Source organism: Accipiter gentilis, chromosome 25 (genome assembly GCF_929443795.1).
Source record: "Accipiter gentilis chromosome 25, bAccGen1.1, whole genome shotgun sequence".
Classification (NCBI taxonomy): domain Eukaryota; kingdom Metazoa; phylum Chordata; class Aves; order Accipitriformes; family Accipitridae; genus Astur; species Astur gentilis.
Genome location: NC_064904.1, coordinates 20,437,341 through 20,464,479, shown reverse-complemented (window position 1 = coordinate 20,464,479; position 27,139 = coordinate 20,437,341). Strand labels below are relative to the sequence as shown.

General features: G+C 49.2%; 1 protein-coding gene across 4 annotated transcripts in view; it reads left to right on the top strand.

Annotated features, from left to right (window-relative positions):
* Positions 1 to 27,073, top strand: part of ATL1 (atlastin GTPase 1) — a 41,755-nt gene extending 14,682 nt beyond the window's left edge. For 3 of the 4 annotated variants that reach the window (XM_049829022.1, XM_049829020.1, XM_049829019.1), the window contains exons 2-14: positions 4,807 to 5,054; positions 5,416 to 5,550; positions 6,408 to 6,512; positions 7,248 to 7,298; positions 9,213 to 9,269; positions 13,411 to 13,503; positions 14,426 to 14,564; positions 16,545 to 16,672; positions 17,367 to 17,423; positions 18,233 to 18,304; positions 19,327 to 19,758; positions 22,168 to 22,182; positions 25,574 to 27,073. In XM_049829022.1, the coding sequence (XP_049684979.1) occupies positions 5,022 to 5,054; positions 5,416 to 5,550; positions 6,408 to 6,512; positions 7,248 to 7,298; positions 9,213 to 9,269; positions 13,411 to 13,503; positions 14,426 to 14,564; positions 16,545 to 16,672; positions 17,367 to 17,423; positions 18,233 to 18,304; positions 19,327 to 19,758; positions 22,168 to 22,182; positions 25,574 to 25,684 (1,428 nt within the window). In that variant the 5' untranslated portion in view covers positions 4,807 to 5,021 and the 3' untranslated portion in view covers positions 25,685 to 27,073. The remainder of the gene's footprint in view (positions 1 to 4,806; positions 5,055 to 5,415; positions 5,551 to 6,407; positions 6,513 to 7,247; positions 7,299 to 9,212; positions 9,270 to 13,410; positions 13,504 to 14,425; positions 14,565 to 16,544; positions 16,673 to 17,366; positions 17,424 to 18,232; positions 18,305 to 19,326; positions 19,759 to 22,167; positions 22,183 to 25,573) is intronic. The other variant, XM_049829021.1, reaches the window with a different exon arrangement.
* Positions 27,074 to 27,139: the final 66 nt, after the last annotated feature.

Genomic DNA, 27,139 nt, shown 5'->3' with positions numbered 1-27,139 from the left:
CCCCTCATTAGCTGGATAAGATGCAGAGCTCTGCGCAAGCCTGTCTCGGAGAGAAGGAGAGGATGTCTGGTGCATGCTCAAAGCGATGCTGCCTTTCCCAGCCTCCTCAGAGCCTTGCTGATGATCGTTGGCTGGTCGTCGTACCGAGGGGGTAGTTCAGCATGAATAGAGTGAGCAGAACTCATGTCACAGCAGCAGCCGCGCTGAATGCGATAAGTGCAAAGGAGACTGCAGCTCGGAGAGAGATGTCTTTCTTTGCCAGTGCCATTTGCAGAGGGCAGATAAGCTTCCTGGAAGCTGAAGCTCTCTGGAGAATGTGCAGAGGGATCAAGCCTGACTGTAAGGTCTGTTCAGTGCTTGGCTCATGGTATCGTTGGTGGCACTGTGATATGTTTATAATGTAGACAGCTGGGGTAAACACAGCTTCAGAAAGGATCCGCACAGCTATTGCTGCTGATCGAATTAATCCCTAGAGGGCTGCTGATAAGCAACCTAACCTGATCGATACACGGATGCTCAATTCCAGGGAAATAACAACAAGTTAAAGCTTCCCATCAAACCTCTATTTTCTCTCTTTGGTAGTTTCTGTTTTTCCATGCAGTAAAGTAATGTGGTTCCAAGACCCTCAGAATAGCAGCGCTGCATGACATCTGTGTATTTTAGCGAGGTGATCGGGGCCCAGGCTTCAGCCTCTACTTTTCATGGGCAGTGCTTAGATAGGTAAGGATCCTGGGATCCAACCTGGGAGCACAAGAGCAGGGGTGGCAAATTGACTTTCGCAGGGTCTGGTTAGGCAGCCTGTGTTTGCACAGATGATGGGTCACGGCTGCATTTCATTCTCTGGAATGAAATGTATTTATTGTGCAAACTCATTTAAGGAAAAAGCTGACTTTATTAGTTGGTCTCTGGAAAGCAGTCAGCATTTCTGTGACCTGTTCTTCCATAGCTAAGGAAGAACAGGCTTAAGCAAGCACTCACCAAAGGTATGTTGCATAATTACTGACGTGTAATTTATCTAATTTATTCTTTTGTAGGAGCTTAAATACATTAGACATTGGCTGTCAGTCTGTACACAGGCGCAATGTGAAATATGCTGTTTTAATTTATTTAATCTTAAGGAAAAATAAGTCCTAGAGCAGTTGAAGAATGCTTTATTTTTTCCTTAGACTCTGTACAGTATGTCCTGTATTATGGGGCTGTCTGCATGAATTAGGCCATTTCCTTGCTGCTGTCTGACAGCCCAGTAAGTATGAATGCAAATTCTGATCTCCTTCACCTTTCCACTTTGAATCACCATATGGAAAAGAGACGTGGATTCCACGCCGCTTTAGAGTCATGGAAATGAGCTGTTAGGAAATGGGGAAAAGGAACTGTATCCTGGCAATTTCTGAATGAGCAGCTTGAGAATTGACGTAATTGCAAGGCGCCGGGAGAGAGCCGACAGAAAGGAGGAGTCAAAAGTTAGAAAATAAAGTGAAAACAAGAGTGTGTTTAGGAAAGCTTAGCTCTCCTTCCTTTCCTTTTTGGCCGGATGATATTTTGCCATTGCCAGGTACAATTTCCTTCAGAGCACGTAACTAATTTATGCTGGAAAGACCAATTAAAATAATTGATTTCCAGTAATGCGCAGCCATCTTATAAAATAATCTCTGGCTCTCCAATGCAGCAGATAATCTAATAAACAGAACATGGAAGTTTCATCACATGGAAACAAATATGAAAGATAGTTTTGTCTGCAGATGGCATACGAGAAAGAAGCAGAGATAACAGGGCTGAAATTAGTTCAGAGACCTGCTTAATATAACGCCTTTTCTCCTGATATCTCCAATGAACTGGGAAATCAACATATCCTGCTTGTAATACTTTGTATTTTGCCCCTGTGTGGTGCAACACAGCCTGGCTTTCCTAGTGTTCAGGTGTTGGAAGCGAGGACATCCCCTAGGAGATCACGGCCGCTTTGGACTGTTACCTGTGTCTGGAGGCATGCTCCCAAAACCTGTCAATGTCTGCTAAAAAAACCCTAAATGCTCCTTACAGATTCTAATGTTTTGAAGGGACAACACAATCCCCTCTCCTCTGCACTGGTTGTCGCTCTTTCCAGCAGCTGAACTGGAGGGAGAGGAAAACCTGGGAGATCCCATCCAGGTACCAGCAGCAGGAGGAGGGGGAATCTGGCACCAACTCTCCCTCTGGTAGCAGGATGGGAGGGACTCAGGTCCTCAGTTCCCTGTCATGATGCTTGGATCCTTGACCAGGACTGGCAGTTCATTCAGCGCTCTGACCTGGGGGCATCCGTGCTGCCTTTCCCTGTGCTTGAAGCCTGCAGACAGGAGGGTTTGTGCCCATCATGGGCTCTGGCTGCAGCTCCCATTACTGCTAGTGTGGGACGAGTAAAATGCTGGTCCCCCTTGCCCTCTGTCTGCGTGTCCGGAGGTGGGACTCGTCTGGTCTGGGGAGGTGGCACAGCTATTTCACCTGCACCCCGATGGCTTGGCTAGACTCAGAAATGTTTAAATTTAATCTGATTTACAAATTTTTTCCTGCCTCTGCCATGAGTCACATCCTATACAAGGATCTGTCCGTTGTCCTTTCTGTGCAGCTGTAAAAAGAAAAAAGAGTTGGACTCAGTTAGCTGAGCAGGGCGTTGGGAAACACCGCGGGAGAGGAGGTATTTCCTATCGTAGACTTTATATGGCACTTGCAGCATGGCAGTGCTTAAAAAGAGCACGCGAGCCTGTGGCTCTTTGGCACCTGTCCATACTTAACGTGTTGGGAAGATCTTAATGCTGGAAACGGTGTTTGGTGTGTGCAGCAAAAGGACTGACTGCTCTGAGGCCTTCGTTTTTCAAGTCATTTGGCGATGTGTGCCTGGATCCTAGGTCCATGTATTTGAAACAGGAAGTTTTTTTTTTTTTCCTGGAGGCCCTTAAGCAGTGACACGGGGCAGGGGCTGGTGTTTGAAGGGAGTTTGGTGCTGCTGGTCCCTGGCTGCTGCAGTCTGGTGGAGAATCTAGCTTTTCAGAGCATTTGGGACTTTTGTTTTGCTAAAAAACCTCCAAGCATTGGGAAGAAAAGATCTTTGTCTTTCAACTGTGAGCAAAGAAGGCTTGTAGTATATGTCCGAGAGCCACCAGAAATCCCCTAGCAACCGATATTTCGTTGCAGGATTGTAGGAAATCAGAAACTCATACAAAAGCACTGCTGTTATTTAAAATATGAAGTTGCTGCTAGAGGCTTCTTTATAAAGAGGCCCAGAATGGGCAAACCCTATTCCTCTTGGTATTTATAGCTTGCCTTTTAGCATGTGCACACATAGTCCTTGTGCTTTGAAACAGCTGGGACTGTCTGAAAACTGGGTCCCCAAGGTCAGGGTCTGAAACAGAGACCAAGGAGGTTTAACTTGAGGCTACCATGTTTGGAAAGTTGCATCCTGAGCCAACAAACCGGGAAGCTTTTGTAGAAACGTGGGGGAACTTTCCATCACACGCTCCCTTCCCTGCTGGCGAGATTTCACATGGCTCTAGGTGAGCTGACTGGCATGATTAATCACCTTCAGCATCTCTTTCCTGTGCTGGGAAGTTTGGACACAGCAAAAGGAAAATTACTGGAGCTGGCCTGCTCTTTGCAAACCCCAAGGCTGCAGCATCTGTAGATGGCAGGTCTTAAAACGCATCCGTCTCCCATATTTTGCGGCAGGTACACAAAGCAGCCCAAACGGACCATGAGGCCGTTAACAGCTGTAATCGTCTCAGCCGCGTTGGCCTGGAGGATCATGCGGGTGATATGTATCTGTCTGGCACGCTGCCATTGCCGAGCGTGGATGCAGTGACCGAATGCTGGGTCCCTGCCCGTCCCCTCCAAAGGCTCCTGCCGCAGCATCGTGCTTGTCACTTCTCCCCTGTCCCGGTGGGGAGATGAGACCCTCTTGTAAGGCCATATGAACAATACACAGCCTGGGCAGCACTCGCCTCTGGGTCGGCGAGCAGCTCTGCAGGGAACCTTGCCATTTTGAAGTGGGAAAGTGAGCAGTGCCTGTGCTTTGCATATTCTTTCCACTTGGGAGTGAAGAAGTGGCTTTTATCAGGATGGGCACGTGTCTTCGTGGCCTGGTTCCTGCTGGGGCTGTCTCAGGGGAGGCTGTTGATGGGGCCGATGGCAGAAGCAGCAGATTACACTTTGAGCATTAGTGCAGACTGCAGATGGAGCAGGACTCTGCTGTTGCTACAGAAACAGCAGTCGCACAGGATGCATAAAGGCAGCATCCTTTGATAGAGACATGAGGTACTTAGACACCTCAGCTTGAACGCTGCATCCATTTTTGAGACCGCCTTCAGAAAAGGTTTGGTGGGGAGAGTCCAGAGGAGAGCAGTTAGCTGCCTAGACAATGTGGTAGCAAGGGATGATCGAGGGGCTTGGACTTCTCTTTTCTAGCAGAGAAAAAGCTAAGGGAGGTGTTATGGCAGTCTTTGTGTACGTAAGAAGTTGTTGCAGGCAAGAAGAGGGTGATCTGTTCTCCACGTCAACTCTTGTAAGACAAAAACTAATGGGTGTGTTTTGTCAAGGGAGATTCCAGCAGGGAACTGTGTGCCTGCAGGGAGCGCATGGATGGATGGCCCCAGAGTGGCATGGAGTCTCCATCGAGGTGTCTGAGGACAGGTTCAACAGACGTCTGCTCTGAACGATGCTGTTTTGGGGTGGATATTTGGGCTAGCTGTCTTGTTACCACCCTGTCCAGCCCTGCCATCTGTGATTCTGCACTTTGCAGAAGAAGGAACTTAACACCTCTTGTTTAACTTGTTTACACAGGTAGTTTTGCAGAGAAGACTTACGAGTGGAGCTCAGAGGAGGAGGAGTCCGTGAGAAAGGCAGGACCAGTACAAGTCCTCATCGTCAAAGATGACCATTCCTTTGAACTGGATGAAGCTGCACTGAACCGCATCCTCCTCTCAGAGGCTGTCAGAGATAAAGAGGTCGTGGCTGTGTCCGTTGCTGGAGCTTTTAGAAAAGGAAAATCATTCCTGATGGACTTCATGCTGCGGTACATGTACAATAAGGTATGGCTCCAGCTCAGGTGGCACTTCCCAGGGGTATGGTGCTGCTGCTCATTGCTCCCAGGTACCACCCAGGGATGAGCTGGACAAGACGCTGGCTTGGTGCTCTAGGAATGCTCAAGCCTCTCATTAGTGTGGGCTTCACAAAACGAAATAGAGCAGATCCTTCCACAGCCCTGTGCACCAGTGGGTCTCTAATGGACTCTTGACTTTGGAGCAGAGATGTTCACATTTGCTGCCCTGTAGGAAACCTGTCTTATAGGGGCTGCCCCCCTCCAGCACTGGGACAGAGGCAGCACAGAGGAAAAGTGTAAAACCAAAGTGAGATGAGAACTCCAGCAACTTCTTCTGTTCCTACCTGCAGGAAGCAGTAGACTGGGTTGGAGATTACAACGAGCCTCTGACTGGTTTCTCCTGGAGGGGAGGGTCTGAGCGGGAGACAACTGGCATTCAGATATGGAGCGAGGTTTTCCTGGTGGACAAGCCCGATGGTAAAAAGGTGTGTGCTTCTTTGTTGCATAGCTGTCTGTTGCTGGTCAGCTCATGTTTCTTTTCCAGCTTTTGTAGGACTCTCCTGTCTTGTCATAGGTGGCTCAAATGCCTGTGCAAGTTTAAAGAAGGTCTTCAGTACCATATCCCTAATTTAGCATGAGTGGGTTTAATGCAGTGAGTTGATATGACGTCTAGGTGTCTCTGATATGCTCTCTAGGTGTCCCTCTAACCTTGGGCATCCCAGAGTTTATTTCTCTGCTGTTCCCAGGGATCTTGAATCTGAGCTCCTTGCAAACTACTCCCCTTTCCTAAAGCAGTAGCTGTAAAATGAGTGTCTTCATTAAGGGTGATCAAATACAATGCAAACTGGCTTTTGGGGCATCCTGCAAATTCAACTTATAGCCAGGAATATTGGTATTCATCTACTCTTTAACAAAGAACCCAACACCAAAGTGACACTGAATTATTCATGGTGTGATTTCTGATACTGTCTGAATGTGGTTTGGGTTAAGGAGGGGTGATAATGCTGTGGCTTCTGTGACATAAAGCTAATGCAGACTTGGGAAAAGACCCATCTGCACTGACAGTGAGTGTTTGAGGAGAAAGCAGTTTCCTCCTGTGTGTTGCATAGCATTCATTTTGCTGCCTGCTGGAGTCATCACGCTGTCAAGAGCGACTGGGGATGCTCTTTTCCTTTGTCCTCCACCTGTTATAAGTCTAAGGCAGGAGCAATGAGATTCCCAGCACAATAATGCAGCTGAGATTCACCACCCCACCACCCCTTTGGCATTTGGGAGTGACTTTGCTTGGATGCAGATGCTGAACAGGTGCATCCAAGCTGACGTAGAGCTTTCTGCCTCTCAGGTTGCAGTGTTGCTGATGGACACTCAGGGGACCTTTGACAGCCAGTCCACCCTGCGGGATTCAGCTACCGTGTTTGCCCTTAGCACAATGATCAGCTCGATACAGGTAAGAAGGGGGCTGTCTTCAGGAATCACTTCTTAAAAGGTGGTGGCAAAAAACTAGTGGCTTGGCACCAGCCTAACACAGCAGCTAGCCAGGGCCTTTGATGGGAGAGACAAAGGCCAGCATGTTTGTTGCACTGAGTGCAGGATTCATGCATGACTCCATCATCACAGGGAACAGTCTCATCTCCTCATCTCACCCCAAGAACAGGGGCAGCAGCAGATGCACCCCTTTGCTTCCAGCTACCAAAGAGGAAAGGACCTTGGTCTGGGGAACTAGGTGTGCATTTGTCTCAGTGCTGCTGGAGAAGCTTCTGGGCTGGAGTTGTTCACAGAACAGGTGGTTACGGCATAGCCTGTCTGGCCTTTGCTCTTGGAGGACAGTGTGAATGGGATGGAAGCTGTGTCTTGGTACAGAGCTCAGCACGTCACAAAAATGGGGAAGAAGGAACATCATTTGGACCTAATAGGCTTCCAGGCTGGTGCATGGCAGCCCTTGCTGCTCCCATGCTGGAGTGTTTTGCTGCACAGGGAGCAGCAGTGCCTGTCTGACTGACAGTGTGAGTCTGTCCAGCAGTACAGCTGTGCTTGGGGCCTGTGTTACACTAGCACCATGGGCCAGCTGGGACTTAGGCTGTGTCCCTATGGTAGTGTCATAGGTTTTAACCACACCGACCTACACATTGGCTCGAAGGACAGGCCATTCTGAGTGCTCTGAAGTTTTTGTTTTTAAATGCAGGTTTACAACTTGTCGCAGAACGTGCAGGAGGATGATCTGCAGCACTTGCAGGTGAGACCCTTGTCCCTGCTGCTCTGCATCACTGAGGTGGCTGTATTACTCTCCGCACTGGCAAGCTGTGTTGCTCTGCAAAGGCACTTTCGCATTCATAGCCACAAAATATTTTTCAGTTTCCCAGCTCTCATTTTGGTTCATGGGCAGGGAGGAACAGTCACTTGGTTTGAAACCTGTCTTGCCTACGCTCTCACAGTGTGGCTTCTGGGGGCCTGGGTCCTTTGGCAGGGCAGTCAGTGGGACATTTGCCAGGAGGGACTGTTCCTGTCTCTGGGGCACATGTCTTCCTTGAGGCTGATCACCTGTGGAGCTGGAAGGGGTCCACGGCTGTGCTTTGTGCTGCAGCGGGTGGCTGGAGGGCATGGAGAGGCTGAAAAATCCAAGGCTGTTAAGTCAGGAGACAAAAGTGACTGAGAGGGGAGGTGGTAACAGTCTTCAGCTGTGTACAAGGTTGCTGCAGAGTGGAGAGCATTATCTTTTCTTATGTCCACAGTGCACAGGACCAGTTGTCATGGGTGGTGCTGCAGCCAGAGAGGATTAAGTTGACTTTCTAATGGTGAAGTTAGAGGAGCATCAAACAGACTGCATAGGGCAGGTGTAGAGTACCCATCACAGACCGTCTCGGTGTGGCGCACCCATCACTGGTCTGCCAGGAACAGTTTGGATACAGTTCACGCTGGCCTATGTGTCCTTCCATGGGATTATACTGGGATTCCTCAGTAAGCAGAGACCCATCAGAGGCCAGGACTGACCCATGGGGCTGGAAACGTGCTATCACTTGTAGCAAGGGGCTAAAGTGACTGGTAATAGGGAGGCATCCAGGGTAGTTAACCATGTATTGGCTGTACTCCTGCTGCTGTGAGCATCCATCTGCTGCTGCCTGAGTGGGGGCAGTAAAAGTGCTCATTTGACTGAAGTGACAGGGAAGCTGAAGGCAGAGGTTGCACTGTTCACACTGTAGGGCAGGATCTTTGCGCTGTTAGAAGAAGCCTGAAGAAATTAGGAACTGGTTTATAAGCCTGGGTATTGACATCTGGTGCTGGCTCAATCCAAATGACCCCTAAGGGTAATGACTGTTGAAGACAAGCAGGTAATGGGATTTTTGTGGCACAGGTGTCCTGCCCATTTCCTGGTATTACCTCTAGCTTTCTTTTCTGTTTAGGTGATTGATTGATTCGTTAGGTAGGTTTTTGCAGGACCTTAAGAAAAAGGAAAGAAAAGCAAAAGTCCAGCTGGAAAAGTCAGCATTTGAAGACTTCTGTATTATTTCAGTCAGTCAATATTTTTAACAATAATGCCTTTTTAACATTGAACTTATCCAATGCAACTCTGATCTTTCACTTTGGATTTTAAGCCATTATTGTTTAACATGTTGACCCATTTCTAGGCATCTGTGAAATACATTATTGTGCCTTCAGTTAGAAATTACAGTCCAGAGAGACTGGAGAGCCTTCAAATCTTGCTGGTAGGCTGATCTACAGTCTTTGCACAGTGGGGGTTTGCAGGGAAAGTACTTATTTCTGAATTCATTTCCGCTTCTTCCCAGAGTGTTTAAAGAGAGCGGGGCTCCGGCAGTCCCCTGTAGCATGTAAAATTTCTGGTTGGTAGGAAAGCAACAGTAAGCAGCTGATTTGAGCCGTTTTTCACAGATTTAGCAGCCAAAAATTCTAGGCTGAGATCTTTCATGTGAGGTCTCAGCATAGTGATTGTCTGTAACAGCTCCATGTGCCTCTCAGATGTGAACCAAAAGCACACAGCCAGCCACATTCTGTTCCAGCTCTGCAAATGGTCCTGTGAGCCTAGAGTCAACAATTGTCCCTTGCCTCTTGTGCCTGTGTGGCCTACAGCCGTCTGCCCGGCCGTGCAGACTGACGAGCTAACAGTCCTGTTGTTCTCTGCTTCTCTTTCCAGCTTTTCACTGAGTACGGCCGGCTGGCCATGGAGGAGACATTCCTGAAACCTTTCCAGGTGAGTCCGAGGGTCCTGGCCAGCACACATCCCCTCCACCGGAGGTGGCTTGGCCCTGAGCCGGTTGGCTTCACCACGAGGTGTCACTGCAGTTTGGAGGACGGGAGGAGATGGAGATGCCTGGGGACTGGCTCAGCTGTGGAAGGAGACGCTTTGTGCTTCTTTTACCCCCAAAGAGGCTTCCAAATACATCCAACATCCCTCTTTCTTTCCTCTCTGAACCCTTGCCATCCCGAGAGCTCTGCCCTGTCCTGCCAGATGTCCTGCTGGGCTTGGAAAACAGTCAGGTTTTGCAGCAGGTTTGTCACGCTGCCTACTCAGGGACTCTGCCCAGCCTTTGCTCTGAGAGATTTGAACCCACCTGCCTGGGAATCCCTGCTCCTGGCAGAATGAAAGGATGAGGATTAGCTCAGAGCTCTTGTGAGTGACAGCAGGGCTACGGGAAGGCTTGGTTTAAGTGGGGTTTTAACTTCAAATAAGTGACATCTGTTCACCCCGCTGCATCCCAACTTGTGAAAAACTGGCATTCAAAAAAGGGAGAGTGTCGGGCTGACGCCAGCTTGCTCCGGACACCAGATCTGTGAGCAGCTCCAGGGCTGGCAGGATAGTTGGCTATGACAGCCCCTTCCAGAAGGAAAGTGAATATGAACAGAAAGAGACAAAGCAGAAGGTAGGGGGGCAGAAGGTACCCATGACATAGCTGTGGCAGCTCACTAAAGCTCCAGTCCTTTAACCGATCAAGTTGTGATTTTGTATGGCTTTGATTAGGGCTGTACCGAATCCTGTGCACCTGGGAGGCTGGGAAGGTGGTTGAACAGGTTTCAAAGCTTTCAGGGGTCTGTGGGACCAGGTGTGAGCCAGGGAGAGGGCCCTAAGGGGATGGAGGGAGCAATGCTGTGAGGTCCCCACATGTCCTCATGCTGCAGTGGAGCTGCAGGGCTCATTGCATGATCAGGCTGGTAAATAGAAGGAAAACACCTTCTGTGGGCGTCTGGCCTTATCCTGTACAAGTTGTTCCTTTAATCAGATGCACTTTGACAGTCCCAATGGCTTGGTCCAACTTCCAGCTGGCATCCACAGTAGGTTAGGTGGTAGCTGGATGGGGGTTTGTGAGCTTCCTGAAGTGGAAAACAACAGAGAGCAAAACATGCTGTAAAAATGCAAATAGCAATTGGGAATGGATTACAGCTATTTTACTTTTGCCTTCCAACATAAAAAGCGAATTGCTGTTCTCACCACCATCCTGGAAGGCCTAAGGGGTTTATAGGGTGTCTGTGGTCAGGAAGTGGAAATAAAATTAAAAGGTTAAAAAATAAAACAAATGGAGAAATTGAGATTTTGGGGAGCTTTGAGGATATATCAGATGCTGTCATGGGCAGATGACTGATGAACAATGTTAGAAAGCTATCAGTAGAAACACTCTACTTGTAGTAGCAAGCGCTAGGAGAAAATTGTAACATGGTACAGAAAAAAGCCAGATGTTAAATAAATATTTCTATTCCTTATTTAAAAACTATCAGGATAATGTAACCAAATATTTCAGTGAAAGTGAAATACTTCCTACTCCATCAGTAAAAAGGAGGCTGTAAGGGGAAACTTTTAAATATGCTTAAGTCATTAGGACTGGATAATAGGCTCTGATTTTACCAAAGACCATAATCGCTGTCAAGACGCACAGTTTTGTGGATAGCAAGCCTTGTCAAACAATCCCATTATCGATTTTTAAAACACCAAGAGTTCAGTTGATAAAGGTAACTATCACCATGATATATTGCCTTCTGTAAGCCTTATCTCCCTATGATGCTGATTAAAAGTAAATGAACAACATACCAAGTCAGCATTGTCTGTTTTAATCCATTGTAAATGGATTAAAAACTCATTAACTGATAGATGACAGAGCACGCTGAACTAATTTTAACAGGGAATCATAATCCTTCAGAAGTGTTTCCTCCGGGCTCCCCCCAGGATGTCTCTTGATTCACTGTCATCTTCATTAATGATCTGGGGAAAAATACCAAATGACACCCTTGCGAATGTGATAAAATTTGGTGGAAGGACTGACGGCGATGTGGCCAGGTGAGCAATGGAGATCTCCTTTCCACATCGCAAAATGGGCTTGTTCCTGCAAAGCACATTTTTAAAGACAACCAAGCATTTTGATTAGGAAGCAGGAGAAGTGCAATGGTAAATAAACTGCTTTTCCAGTGGAGAGGATGAAGGAGTGTGTAGCTCAGTGACTGCAGCTGAGGCTGGACAAAGTCAGACTAGCAACGAGGAGCACACTGTTAATGAAGGGGCAATTTAATGGTTAAGGTGGCTTAACGAGAGATGGAAAGGCTTCTCTGGTAGCTGCAGACTTTAAACCAAGACAGTTGTCTTTGCAGAAGAGAGTCTATAGCTTGAGTTTCTTGGGTGAGGTTCCAGGCCTGTAAGTCAAACAAGCTGAACTTCTTTTGTCCTTAAAATACACAAATCTGTAAAGGAGGCTCTGGAAAATGACTCCTATAGGAAAATGCTGCCAAGCAGGGAGTGCAGAGAAAGTGTCAATAGTGAGGCCGTTGCGTTGATCTTGCTGGAAGGGAAGTAATACTTGGCAGTGGAAAATTATCATTTCCTTTCGGCTCCCTCCTCTCCACGGTGTATCCTCACACTTGCGCTGAAGCGTAACCGCCTGCGCTGCCCGATGAGCTCTCGGTCCTGGCCGTGAAACTGGTCCTGGCCGTGATGCAAAGGCTGTCTGTGGTGCCTGGCAGTTTGCTGGGCTGGAGGGGCTGAGGGTGGCTATGAGGCATGGTAAAGACAGCATGTCTGAAACAGTTTTGCTTAAGAAAAAATAAAATAATTCCAGAGTCAAACAGTGCAAAGCATGCATAATGTGTTTGTGGGAAAGTCCTAAACATGGACATGCCTCCTAAGTATCTCATGGTCTTAGAAAGAACAGTGTGTCCTGAAACAGCTAACTGGGTGCAGTTGGTGTGACTTGTCATGCAGTTAGGAATGGCCAACTCACTCTTCTCTCTCTTTTTTTAACCTTTCCTGATGTTTTATGGGAGAGAAATAAGAAGGGGAAATATTTTTCCCTCCCTCCACTAAATCTTTGTTCTAAACATAGACAATTTTTAGGGAAATTCCAATTAAATGGATTCCACTTGCTGACCTGCTTACTCATGTGTATGAGAGGAACCCTGGCATCCTTGCCAGGCCCTCCTGGGCTTCAGCATTCAGGGCTTCCCCCTCCAAACCATGTATTTGTACATGGGATGTAGGTCCCTTGCACAGATGAGACACTGGAGACAGGATTTTTTTCTGAAAACTGTTGTTTTTTTTTTTTTAAGATTAAAGGTTGACCGTACTGGTATTTATTTATTTATTGCATAGGAGCTTTGAATGCCTCAATAAAGATTACAAAAGCCAGTGATTTCTTATTCACCCTCGTTATCCTGCATCTGCTTCTCATTAAAAGTCTGTCTGGAAGGCTGCCCGGTGAAAAATGCTGAAAAAATGAGCCTGTAAAATTCCCATAGGATGGAACTAAATGTGGCTGGAATTAGGGATCTCGTTGCCTTTTGTCCTCGTTAGCAAAAATCTCTTTCTTGTTTTGCAGTTTAAATGATTGACGCTATTCTTCAAGCTAGGGAATCAAACTGCCACAAGGAAAACCCGAACAGGAGTCCTGGGTTTGCTCCCTCCTTCCCCTGTAGGACGCAGCCACACGTGCAGCAAGTCTGCACGATCTCAGCGCTGTGCTGGGGTGGCCCTGCACAGAGGGGTGTTTCTACCAGTAAAAGCGTGAGATGCTGCTGGACCTGGGCAGAGACTTGGGGCCAGGTCTTGTTGTGGCACGAGGGTGGGGATGACGGTGCTGGGGGGGGTCCTGCCACCGCTGTGGGCTTTGATGGCTGAGCATGATCAGCCGCTGCAAGTGGTGGCAGTGGGGAAGGAGGCCCTGAACTCCCTCGTGAACCCCTTTTTGATAAGGTACAGCAGAGTTGCACGTCTCATGTAGCCACTCCTGGTCCTGCGATTAGCAGCAAACGACAGAGCAATGCTCTTGAAAGCTGAGTTTTTCCAAGCAGGAGCAGCTGGTAACTTTGACTCAGTAGCACTGTATGGCACTGACCCTGTTGTGTTTGTTTTCTAGTCCCTTATATTCCTTGTTCGTGACTGGAGCTTCCCGTATGAATTTTCCTATGGATCTGATGGTGGTGCAAGATTTCTGGAGAAGCGGCTGAAGGTGTGTTCTTTCTGATCTGGGTTTATTTAATGAGCAGTGCTAGCCTGGGGGTATGATCATGGGTGATGGAGAGTGAAGAGGCAAATGTGGTTTGTGACCCAGGGATGATACACTGCCATCACCTGCATGGATGGAGAGCGCACAGAGCAGGAGGGTGAGACCTTGATCTGGGGGACAACCAGCTCTGGAGAGTGTAATCCTGGGCAGGGAGCAGGGAATGGGGTGCAGAGCACCAGCACCAGTGAGGGTTCAGCTGCATGGCCACAGTGCTGGCTGTTAGGTGTGAGCTGCAGTGTAGAGAGATGCTGGTTACAGTCACACTTACCCAGTGCCTTAAAATCACAGAAGAGGCATTTTAGGAGGCTTAATTTCCTTGCCATGTTCAGTGGAGGGCTAAGGCTTCTGACCAAGTCCAAGCTCACTGGGGCTCTCTTGCTGGGAGCAGCTGGGAGAGACGTTAACGAAGGGAGTCAGCAGATTCCCTAGAGACCAGGAACGATGTTTTAGTAATAGGTAGTTGTACAGTAAAACTGATGGGCGAGGGCTCCACTGGGATTAATCAGGAAATGCATGGGTGATTTGGTAGTGGAGAGACCTAATTAAATGCAAGAGAAGAAAGGCCCTAGTGGGAAATCCCAAATGTTTTTGTATTCCAATCATACACATACATGCACATTTTCCAAACGATAATAACATGCCCCAGGGTACGTGGTCAGAAATACGCTAGTTCCTTGGTTGCTGGGAGAGCCTTGTCTTTCTCCTCATGTGGCATACTCCTATGGGATGTCCTTCTGTGTCGCTTTTTGCTGCTGTAAGCAGTCACAGTGCAGAGTATCCCATGCTCCTGCCAGTACCACTGACCCAGTGTTACTGGTGTCCCCATCAGAAGGAAACCCCCCGACCCCAAACTGGTCTCTCGCAGGTCTCGGGAAATCAGCATGAAGAGCTGCAGAACGTCAGAAAGCACATCCATTCTTGCTTCACCAAAATCTCCTGCTTCCTCTTACCTCACCCGGGCCTGAAAGTTGCCACCAACCCTAATTTTGATGGAAAACTGAAAGGTATGAAGGCAAAGGTCTGGTTTTTAAGTGGATAGCTTAGATGCCCTGGCAGACTGTCCTGCTGGTTCCTGAAACCTCTGTAAGTATTTTCCATGACAAAACTGGGAGAGAGGTTGGATCCTCCTCCCAACGATGTAGACGTGCTCAGCCCATTCTTCCGAGTCCAGCAGCTGCCTGTTCATTGCCAGATGCTGTTAACTTAGGACAGAGGTGGAGGCAAAAAAGGTGTGGGAGGCTGAAAAGGTCTCAGAGCCTCTGGCAATAAGCACTGTCAGGACAGAGGGCTGATAGGCAACCAGGGAAGGGCAGGGCTGAGATAGGAAATTTATGGACATGGTGTTAAGCCTGCAATTAACTCCTGTGCCTCACTTGCAATTCAGCACAGATGCAGAGTGGTGCAGACTGGTTGCTGCGAGGCAGGCTGATGCTTGCGGAGGGTGAAAGGCGGGTTGCACGTGCTCTCAAGGGAACTTTATTTCACTTTGAAAAACTTTCCAAGGAATATATAATCTTCCTGACTTATCTGATCAGTGGTTTCCCTACAGGGCAGACTTAGTTCAACAGGTAAAAAAAAAAGAGGAAGGAACAAAAGCCGTGGTAAGATTCTCCACCCTGAAAGGAGCCACATGCTGTGGATTTTTTAAGTTGTTTGTTGTGAACCAAGGGCTTACCAGCATCGCTGTTTGCAGGCTGCTTGCAATCTTAGCAATAGAGAAAGTGGCCCGTTAGTCACTTAATTTCTTTCTGTCTGCTAATTTATTTTACTTTTTCTCTGGTTTTGTCTGGCTAGTGATCAGACTTGTTCTTCTGGCAAACTCTATGCTAACCGGCAAGCAGGACAGTGAGGCAGTGGCGGGGGAGGCGCACTGGTGGAAACTGAGCTGATCTCTGTTAGTTCCCCCGTTAATTTCAGCTGCTGAGTAGTATTGAACAAATGGTGTGTGCAGAACTCGCACAGGGGTTGTTAGTGGCTTCTTGACACCATTTTTGTTGTTCCCTCAGAGCTGTATGCAGCTTTTTGTGCTCTGATTGAAGAAATGTGGAGAAACTTCCCCTCTCTCCTTACGTTCCAAATGCCTGGATAGTGCATTGTTTTTTGTGTCTCCAGCCTCATACAGTTTAGTTTAAATGGCAATAAATGGATGTCAGACACTATGAAGCCGTAAGAATGACTGTTAGCAGATAGTCTGCCTCTGTTGAAGTGACACAAAGCAGCCCATGGACCCCTCAAACAGCTCCCTGTGCCAGCTCTGTGCTTTGGCAAAGGGGACGGGCTGGTAGGAGCAGAGATTGTGCCCGTTCCTGGTACCCACATCAAGGGGTGTCTGATGGTGCAATGTAAATGCATAGTCACTTGCAGGAGTCCTTAGTGTACATGTACCAAGCACCTAATGGTGTGCAAAAGCTTTAAAATGCTTTGCAATGAGAATTTCACATATGGGTTCATAGACGACCAAGAACTCAACACAGGAAATCTTACCTGCTGGCCCAGGAGGTGGCAGGGATGAGAGCCAGAGAGCCTAAGCCCTGGCAGAAGATTTCCACTACAGGTGCCATGGAGCAGGGCAAAGGGAAGAAGGCACAGCATGTGTCCGTGCCCTATACACTAAATACCATGATTTGCAAAGAGTGTATGTGTCTAGGCAAGAAGATGCTGCTCTCTGGCTATCAGCGTTGCGTGCACATCACCAATGTCATCAGCAAAAGCAGGTTTTTTTCCCATGCGGTCACATTTGTGTTTGCGCAAGTATTTTTGAGACCATGAAGCTGGTTTGTGGATATATGCGCAGCTGTATATTCTGTCCATGGGTTAAGTAACAACTTAACTAGGGCCACAATCACTTCTGAGCGTTCACATCACTAAATTATAGGGTATCTGAGTCTCTGGCTTGACTCTTCTGCTTTTGTTTCATGTTGGCGCACACTGAAGTACAAGTCTGACGTGGGGCTGGTACTGATGACATTGGGTTTTGTTTCCAGAAATAGATGATGAGTTCATAAAGAACTTGAAGATTTTGATTCCTTGGCTGCTTAGTCCTGAGAGCCTGGATGTTAAGGAGATCAATGGAAACCATATCACCTGTCGAGGCCTTGTGGAGTATTTTAAGGTATTGGCTTATTTAAGAGAAAGTGGGCTTATTCACCTGTGGCACGCTTGCACTTTTGCTGTATTTAAAGGGGAAAGCAGCAGCAGGCAGGCCAGCATTTGATGGCTGGAGGAAATGTTCTTGGTCTAGCTAACAGTCCTGACTCCCATTGCTGCAGAAAGCGAACACCTCATGGTTGTGTATTTGACCACGCAGTAAGCCCAAGAAGTGGGCAGGGCTGTTTTCCTCTCCTGGAGGATTGAGGTCCAGAGGGAGGTAGGCTGAGGACCATATTCCTACTGCCTTTGGAAAAAGCTGATTTTTGTTGTCATGACTACTGAGACATTTTAATGCAAGACTTCAGTGAGTAATTCTCACCACCTACTCTCCAGGGCTACCTGACTCTGGCTCCTTCTCCTTCAGCGAAGGGTGGAGGTAGGTGCAAATCTCATAGTATAAATACTTAGTGTAAGTGGTGGACTGAGAGCCTTGAGTCACTGACCCAGGCCACCCAAGGAGTCGATCTCGAGCCATGTTATGTAGCATTTTCTGACAGAGCATCCCCTGCCGAAGGCACCTTGTGCCAGGAACGTCCTCCTTTTCTGTGCTTTTAACATCCTGTTAAAGCTGCGTCTGGTACTGGGTGGGGGTGTTTGCGTGTTGCTCATGTATGATGCATTCAATGTGATTTCATTTTCTGTGCACTGTTTTGCAGGCATACATAAAGATCTACCAAGGGGAAGAATTGCCACACCCAAAGTCGATGCTGCAGGTACGTGAGTGTGAGCTGTGAGCTGGTGAGCATTCATGCACTGTAATTGCCATTGATTTCCAGTTAATTGTCAGAGGCGTCCAGCTAGTGCAGCACATTGGGTCTTCTGTGATTTTATTTCAAATGCCTTAGTGTAACAACCCAAGAAATAGCCCTTTTGGAAGTATCTGGCAGTCACAAGTCTGATACGGCTTAGCAATTGCGGTAGCACGGCTCGTGCACCTTGGCCGAACTGTGGTGACTCGCTGTCTGTGCAGATGGCGTCAGCCAGCTTAGCTGAAATTGTTCCCCCGCAGGTAAATGGCATCGTTTTTGGCTGCGGTGGGGCCACACACGAAGGTGACGTGGCCCCCGCACATGGGCAGCGGCTGCTGGGCTGCAGCTCTGCTCTCTGAGCCAGACGGCTTTGCAGGAGGTTGGAGCTCTAGATGTTTACATATGACTGAGCCTTTTATCTGTTTTCTTGCTGTTTCCCGCAGCCAAAGCCAAAGTTTTCGTTGGTCTGGCTCAGAGGGTAGGAGTCCTTTCTTCATGCAGGCTTTTGCCTGGGGGACCGAGGAGACTGGATGTGTAAATATGGGACAATCTTATTTGGCGTTGGTCAGAGCCTGGGGAAAGTACACTTGGCTAAGAAAAGGGAGCTGTTTAATTCTGAATGTGTGCACCAGGATACTGTGCACATGTCCTGGCCGTGTACATGTGTGGACCTTGGGTAGCCAGGCAGCCAGTGGCTGCTAATCTCTGCAATAACACTTTTTAACCCTGTCTTTCTGCAGCTAAGCTTTGTATCCCTTTTGCCCTTCTTGCAGGCTACAGCAGAAGCCAACAATTTAGCAGCAGTTGCCACTGCCAAAGACACTTACAGCAGGAGAATGGAAGAGGTAGGTCGTGCTGAGCGTGTCGTTTCACAGCACTCATGTCTCCTGGCTCTCCTGTCCTTCTGGGGGAACCTCCCCGCCTGGGTTCCTGGTAGAAAACGTCCTGCATGGACTTGGTCAGGACTGGTTACAGTGCTGGATGTTCAGGGTCCCAAAGAGGGTCACTCCTGTGTTCATGGTGGAAAAGGGGCTTTCTCAGAGGCTGGAGGAGAGCAATGCCCGGTCAGGGTATCATGGCAGGACACAGGAGGGTGATTGACAAATGGTCACTGTTTCATCCAGTGACAGCTTTTTGCAGACCATGTGGCCTTTGCTGAATTTGCATCCTCTTCCCAGAATTCCCTAGCATGGGTAGATGCAACCCAAAAATGTGATATAGAGGGGTGACAGTGGTGCGTGACCATGCAACCTGTTCTGTGGCTGGTGCTAATTAGGGGATAAAGTCATTATAACTGGCTTTTCACCTATGCCCTACCCTGTGAGCCCATCTCTCAGCTCTGGCGAGGGGATGGTTGTGGTGTTTGAAGGTGAAGCTCAGACCCCAGACTGTCTCCAGCCAATTCCAGGCCCCCACTCTCTTCATCAATATTGGAGATTGCTGCAGGAAGGGGGTGCGGAGCTGTGTGGCCAAATCATCTGTGGACGGCCCTGAGCCTTAAAACTCACATGTCCATACTCAGAAGCAGAAGGAAAATGCCACGGAGTTTCCAGCACTAAAAAATGCTGGGGTTCAGGGTCATGCTGGTCAGTGTAGCTCAGCCATCAGTGTTGGCCGAGATCCTGACTTGGGCTGTGAGGGAATCAAGTAGGGGAGCTGTGGGAAGCAGCTTCCCAGTGCAGACACCCGCTGCTCCGTTTTAACCTGCACCTTGCAGAGTTAAAGTCGTGGAGGTCTTCCTGCAGGATCTAGTGGTCCATGCCAAACAGGAGCCTGTAGAGCCCTTATTCCAGTGGTTTGCATGCCAGAGCACAGGAGCTGTGGGTGCTGAGGTTTGTGGAGTGATTGGACTGTGTTTTCCACGCAGGTCTGTGGTGGGGACAAGCCCTTCCTTGCACCTAGTGACCTCCAGACCAAGCACATGGAGCTGAAGGAGGAGGCTGTGAAGCTGTTTCGTGGGGTGAAGAAGATGGGTGGGGAGGAGTTCAGCCGTCGCTACCTCCAGCAGCTGGAGAACGAGATAGATGAGCTCTACATCCAGTATATCAAGCACAATGACAGCAAGAATATCTTCCACGCCGCCCGCACCCCCGCCACGCTCTTTGTGGTCATCTTCATCACTTATGTGATAGCTGGAGTGACCGGCTTCATTGGCTTGGACATCATAGCCAGTCTGTGCAACATGATCATGGGCTTGACACTTATCACACTGTGTACCTGGGCATATATCAGATACTCTGGGGAGTACAGAGAACTGGGCGCAGTAATAGACCAAGTGGCCGCAGCGTTATGGGACCAGGTAGGATAAAGAGCTTTTGATTTAAAACAAACAAACAAACAAACAAACCCCACCGAATTCTTAAGTGTTGAGTTTCCTGGGGCTTTTCTTTCCCTTTGAAATGGCTTTTGCATTTAGGGTTGTTAGATGCTCCGGCTGGGCCTGCCTGGGCAGATCCAGCTGCTTGAGCTGGTTGTGCTATGATCAGTGGGGGAAGACCTGTGCCCTGTCTTCTTCAGACAGCAGGACAATGAGTTTTAATCCATGGCTTAGACTTTCTAGATGGGGAAAGCAGGGACAGAGGAAATGGTTTCAGATCAGTTTGTGGAGTTGATTGTAAGGGGGAGACATCTTAGGGGCTGGAGATGGGCCTGGGTAGCACTGCCCTGTGGTTGTAGCCCAGGTAGACGGTACAAGATGGGTCAGAGAGCAGGAGCGAACAGCAAGGCTGGAGCTGCATACCAACCCACCCCTTCCCCTGCTCGAGCCTGAGCCTCTGAATCCTGCCCAGTGTGAAAGGCAAGCCATGTAGATCCAGGCTGGGGATGAGAAAACTCACAGCGAGCTATTTCGTTCTGCCTTTTTTTTTCCCTTCTTGTCTTGCCCATCACCAAATGCTAGTTTGTGGAACCTCAGACTTTGTGGGAATGGAGCAGCTTTGCCTAGGATCCCACTGGGGAGGTGTTCTCAGAGCTGGTGTGTGTGCTTTTTGCGTGCATGTCTGTGTATGTCAAAAAGAAAGACCCATATCTCTTCCCTGGTTCAGAGCAGGGATTTTGGCTCTCCCCCGGTCTGCCGGAGACTGAGGCCAGGTCTCGGCTCTACCTGTTTTGGCACTGGGCCCTGCTTTCCCATTACAGCCGCAGCTGTGCTAGGTCAGTTGGTCTCGCCCGCTCTTTTTCGATTTCTTCTTTTTCCCAAACAACATGGGAAAGTCTTGGTTGGGCCTCGATTTCAAAGAGAACACCTCTAAAACCTTAAAAACGGTTGTAGTGAGAAATCACTCCCCTGTGCCCTCCTGCGTTGCTCTGCCCGCTTTCCAGACGGTGCTGTTTGAGCGCCCAGCCCCGACAGAGTTATCTCACAGCCCACGGCCACAGTATTTTTAATACTCGGTCTTTCCTGTTTCCCCTTCTGCAGCAGCCCTTTCCTCTCCCCATTGCAGAGCTGCCAGGGAAAGCCCGGACCCTGCAGGCTCCTGCTGACCCCCTTTGCCCCCAGCCAGGGGAGCAGCCCACCGGAATGCAGCTGTGGCTGCGGGCCCATGTGCCGAAATAATATTTAAAGGGCTGCAGTGGCCTCCTGCTCTTCCCGTGGCAGAGCCGTGGTGAGGTCATTGTTTGCTCGGCCCCTAGAAGCCACCAGCTGCAGTCATGGGTTTTATTTCTGTAGCGCTCCAAGGCAGAAAGGGCCATTCTCGACAACTTTACCTGCTCCTTCCCTGCTTTTTATCCATCAGTGAGGTTTTGATTGAGAGTGAGCATGTTTGTCTGCTTCCCGTTGCTGTGCAGAGCTGGAGCTAAACATGCAGCTTTGGGAGAAAAAATTGAAGCATTTATTATTCAGTTCCTTCACTGCAGAGGTGGGTAGTAGTGTTGCTTAGCTGAGCTGCCTTTAAAATAAGGTGAATTGGAGAGGCAGGGCATCGTTTGTGTCCCAGGTGGGTTCATCCTGGCTGTCCTGTCCTCAGCAGCCTGAGCATCCACAGTAAACCCCCCTGCGGTGCGGTCAGTGCCCATGCGATGCTCTTCGCTTGGGGACACTTCACGGGTGCCTTTGGGATATGCTGGCATGTCTAAGCCCAACATTTGCCCATCCCTGTGCAGGAGTCAGTGGGGTTTTTAAGTAAGAACAGGACACAGCCAGCAGGAAGCCAGACGCTGCCCATTTGCAACTTGCCCAGCTGGGGAAAAATAAAGAGGTTAAAGTGCCTGCAGCTGCTCCCTGGTGCCTGGCTGGCCTCCGCGGGCTGTGTGGCATGGCTTTCCAACTGGAGGGAAAGTTCTCCCGAAAAAGAGCTGTGCAGAAGGGTGGTGCTGGCCCAGCGTGGCTGGCAGTGCCTCAGCAGCTCTGCTGCAGGCACCGGGGCTTGGGCAGCGTGACTCTGCCCGCCACAATACGTCGGGCTGGTGCCCGAGTTCCCCAGGTGGGTTCAAAGCCCTCGTGGCTCTGTCCCACGTGAGCCCTCGGTGTCCTGTGGCAGCGGGACCGGCTGCAGGAGGGGTGGCCAAGAGCTGTGAGGGGTCCTGCAAGAAGGGCAGCCCATGCAGGGTGAGCCCCCCTGGGAATACACGGCCACGGTGGCACCAGCAAGTGGCTGTGGCCAGAAGCGTGAGAACCGTGTGCTCCTATGGACGTGAGTGATACACAGAGATGCTTTTTTTTTTTTTTCTTTCTCCCCCCCTTTTTCTTCCCAATGCCTCTCCCCAGGGAAGCACGAACGAGGTAAGTGGCTCTTGTTCTCTGCATGTGACACCGCTCGGCTCCCACGGGCCATGGGCTTGCGGGGAAAAGCGTCTCGGACCCAGATGGCCGTTCCAAGCCACGTCACTGCCTTTGGGCTTGTGGAGGATGGCGGGGGCTGCGAGGGCTCTGGGCAGCGGTGGCATCCTGGCCCTGCACCAGGGCACTCGCCGGCGGCTGGGCTCTGGTTGTTCCCTGTGTTCCAGATGCCTGGGGAAGGGGGTTAAACGTGGGTGCTGTGCTCCAGGCGGTGCTGGAAGCCAAGTGGGGGAGAGATTTGGGTGGGGAGTGCGTTTGTTATGATGGGGACTTTCATCTTTCTCCCGTCAGTTCCGTGTGGGGATTTTCCTGTTGTGCTGAGAGGTCAAACCAAAACACCAGTTTGTTTTGTAGCACAAACCGTGCAGGCGTCATGCAGGCAGGGCTCCTGCCCCAGCAGCTGAGGAGCCCCCATACTTGGCGAGGCCCCTCTGTGCTGCTGGAAGTGCCGCATATTGTGTTTTGGGCCCAAAACCCCCCCCATACCGGATCGAGTAAGCCAAATGCAGAGCCTGGGAGGCATCGTTTATCTCCCCAGCCTCTTCCTGGGGCAGCACACCCACTACAGCCCCTCTCACCCTGCTTGGCAGGGGAACTGCTCCAAGGGGAGCTGGTCCCTGCCCGGCACTTGGGGTGCAGCCCCACAGGGAAACCTGGGTCGAAACCCATCAGCAGTCCTCGTATGCCGGGCTCGTTCTGGCTCCCCTTGCCCAGTACCACAGCGGCACAACGCTGAGCTGCTTGCCAGGCGTGCGCCGAGGGCGATTGGAACCTTGTTTAGGAAAAAACCTCGTCAGCATCTAATTAAAACAAAAAAAGGCATCCTTACTAGTTTGTATTACTGCGCGCGTATGTTAACCCAGTGTTGCAGCCAGGTGCCACCCCGGTCTGGCCGAGGTGTGTGACAGAAGACAGCTCTATCTTTTATCGTGTCACCGAAGCCTGATGGCTCCGTCTGTCGGTGTCAACACACTTTTCAGCCACTGAGTTATTTGTGGAGTTCCTCCTAAAAGAAAGGTAGAGCAGTTCTCACAGATCCAAAAGGCCATTTAAAAAAAAAAAAAAGTTAAAAATCAACCTGTTCTTTCCCCCAGCAGCCAGCCCATGCTGGCTGTTTTGGTACCTCCCTGTGCCACAAATGCTGAGCAGTTAAAAGCTTTCTAACCTCTGGGTCCGTGGGCTTTGCTCTGGCTTGTGCAACAGCAAGAGGAAGAACACGGTCTTTGCTATTGATGAGCTCTTGGACAAATCCTGTTAAGTAAAAATTAGCTCTGTGAGACTGGTCTGGCATGGAAAAAAAAGCCTAAAATAGCACAAAATGCTGCAAGGTTGCTTTTGTAGGATTTGAAGGCGTATTTTCAAGAAAGAAACCCAGAGAAGCTGCATGAAGTCTCTTCCACCAGTCCACTACATTCCCAAACAATCCCAAACCACTTGCACGCAAAGCCCACCTCTTGTTTCCTATGGCCTGTTTGGGATGTGGTCAGCATCGCCTTAAACACATTCTCGCCTTCACCCTCATCCTTGCTGTGGCTTCAGCCTCGCTTGCTTCATTCAACACCCCTGCACACACGAGGAACACATCACTGTGAGCGTGTGGGTTTCTGCTGGTCGTCTGCCTCTTCCCACCTCGTCCTAAGTTAATCCTGGCTCACCGACAGTCTTCAGGTCCCCAGCAGGAGCTGGTGGGGTTTTGGTTGTTTTTTTTGGTTTGTTTTTTGTTCCCCCCAGTGACAAATTCATTTGAATGGACCTGTCAGAGCCGTGACAGCCGGTCACGCCAAGTCCTCTGCAGCCAGTCCCATATCTTGGCATCTCCTGTGCCATTTGCACGCAGTATAGAGCCCATCACGGGATGGGGGAACAGGGTGGTGGTACTCGTCTGTCACCAACCCTCGGGATCAGAGCCTTGTCTCAGCCCGCTGACTGCTCTGACCTTAGTTCTGTACGGGAAATGCAGCCCACATCCACACTGACTTTGACCATGCACCAGTACGGGTACAGCAGCCACTCGTGCCTGGGCTGACCCCGGTGTTTAGCTGTCACCCTCGGAACCTCCACGAAGACAATTCTGCGGCCGGCAGCCTGCTCACACTGATGCTCTGCTGAAAGAGGGGTACACACATTTATTGAACTGTGGTGCTGCTGTTAGCAAAGGACTGGCTTTTCTGTCAGCCAGGAAAATACACTTGAGTATAAACAGAAAATGGTAAAATTAGAAGGAAAAAAAAAAAAAAAATCTGCATTCATCTGCAGAATAATGATCTAGACAAACTAAGAACCCATTACATAGCAAAGCCCTCTGCATGATGCAATATGTATCTGCCTGGTGGGGAGTAAACCAAAATGCTGAGGATGCAGGAATTCAACCTCCATGCATGAAAGAGCAGCCCTGCAGAGAAGGACTTGGGGGTGTTGGTTCATGAGAAGCTCAACATGACCCAGCAATGTGTGTTTGCAGGCCAGAAAGCCAACTGTATCCTGGGCTGCATCCAAAGCAGCGAGACCAGCAGGTTGAGGGAGGGGATTCTGCTCCGCTCTGGTGAGACACCACCCCCCCCCGCAGTACTGCGTCCAGCTCTGGGGTCCCCAACATAAGAAGGACATGGACCTGTTGGAGTGAGTCCAGAGGAGGGCCCACGAAGATGATCAGGGGGCTGGAGCACCTCTCCTATGAGGACAGGCTGAGAGAGTTGGGGTTGTTCAGCCTGGAGAAGAGAAGGCTCCAGGGAGACCTTATAGCAGCCTTCCAGTACTTAAAGGGGGCTACAGGAAAGCTGGGGAGGGACTTTTTACAAGGGCATGTAGGGATAGGACAAGGGGTAATGGCTTTAAACTGAAGGAGGGTAGATTTAGATTAGATGTAAGGAAGAAGTTCTTCACTGTGAGGGTGGTGAGGCCCTGGAACAGGTTTCCCAGGGAAACTGTGGATGCCCCATCCCTGGGAGTGTTCAAGGCCAGGTTGGATGGGGCTTTGGGCAACCTGCTCTAGTGGAACTAGATGATCTTTAAGGTCCCTTCCAACCCAAACCATTCTATTATTCTGTGAAACTCATAGAAAAATAAATCCCTTACTCATACTCCAGGTAGTCCTTGATTTAATAAAACTCGAGGAGGCTCCTCCCATAGCTGAGACATTTTGAGAAATTAGCGAACTAGTGATCTTTATTCTTCTCCCTGTTGGACACTTGACACAATCAAGAGTTGGTGCACAAAACAAACCGCACGCAGTGACTAGTTTGAACCTGTCGCTCCAGCATGAACGCGAAAGCGCAGACCGTACGCGTCTCGCACGCAGCGGGGCTGGGGACGTAACCATCTTCTCTTTTTCCAGGCTTTGTACAAACTGTACAGCGCAGCAGCGACTCACAGACATTTGTACCACCACGCCTTCCCTGCACAGAAAGCAGAACCCACCGAGGGCTCGGAGAGGAAGAAGGTGTAAGCCAGGCGCGTTGCCGTCGATGCATGAACGTCTCGTCCTCGGTTCAACACTCTCGTCCTCGTACCCATCACAAGCTCCTGCCGTGGAACAGGGAGAGCGGAGAACAAGTTGCGTGTAAGGTGGTTTGGTGTGTTTGTTCGACAACACGGTGTTTGACGGGAAGATGTCAGCATGTTTTTCGTTTTGTTAATATGTACATATTGGTACTGCCGCAACTACAAAGTGCTTTTAATTTGTAATAGCCAGCATACTTCCCAGCTAATTTATGAAGCCTTATTTTCCCCTTCTTAATTAGTTATGAAGTCACTGAAGGAATCATAATTCACACGATAGTGCAACTAAAAATCTTCCAGACTTTAGCATTATTCAAAAGCCAACTTATTTTCAGATACTTGAACAAGTTATAACATGTAATCAAGTTTTTTCTTCAATTAACTATTTAATTACATAAACACAATTAAAAATGTATTAACTTGCTTTATCAGAAACTGTAAGGGCACTTCTGCTATGGTATGTTAACGACCTTGTACGGAAAGCGTACTTTTCTGTTCGTAACCGATGCACAAAGTATCACTTTGTATATGTATTGGAGAAAGTTTCACTGTATTTCTGTATATATATTCATTATAGTGCATAGAAAGTGTGTTCAACAGTTCTATTCTTTTATTGTCAGAACTATTAAAGTTTGCTTTCGGTTCCTAAGAGGCTGGTTATCCAGGAAGCAGTTATTGACTCATGGGGTGAGAGCTTCTCCTCTTGGGTTTTTTTACATTCTTGGTTTCCTTTGGGCCTTCAGAATTGGTGTTTTAATGGTAAGTTGTTATTTTGGAAATAACTCAGACCCCTCCTCTGCCCCGGTGTGCCCTGGGAGGTGCTTCTGTCACTAATAAGGTAAAGCCAGGTTTTACAAGCCTTAGGCAAAATGAAACCTCCAGCTTTTAACAGCGGAGGAGAAGCTTGTTAAGCGAAGGAAGGCTCTTCGCTGAGGTCCACAGCCCTCTCAACGGACAGCACCTGGTACGACCACCCCACTCATCTCGCTGTCCTGTTTTGCAGAACAGACACGTTTTACGGTACAGCAGCTGACGCCTGGGGCTAAGCCGTAACCGCTTCTGGCAGTCACGGGGAGTCGGCACAGCGTACTCGCTGGCTTTTAGAGAACGGTCCCAACCCCAACAGCAGCTTTACTGCACCTGGGCCGGGCGCAGGCTGGGGTGGCAGGAATACTCCCTCCTTGCTGTGGGCCCCGTCGGCAGAACCAGCACACGGCTCAGCTCCGCACGCGCTCACTCGGTCGCTAAATGGGCACCGCTGAGCTCAGAGCGTCGGAACTGCAGTTGGCTTCAGAGAACCCGAGCTACTGGTTTTCGCCACCCCCAGTCAGATCTTTTTATTAGTTAAAAGAACATTTTATTTGACCTTCTAAAAGGCAAAGAATTAGTTGGACAGCGCTTC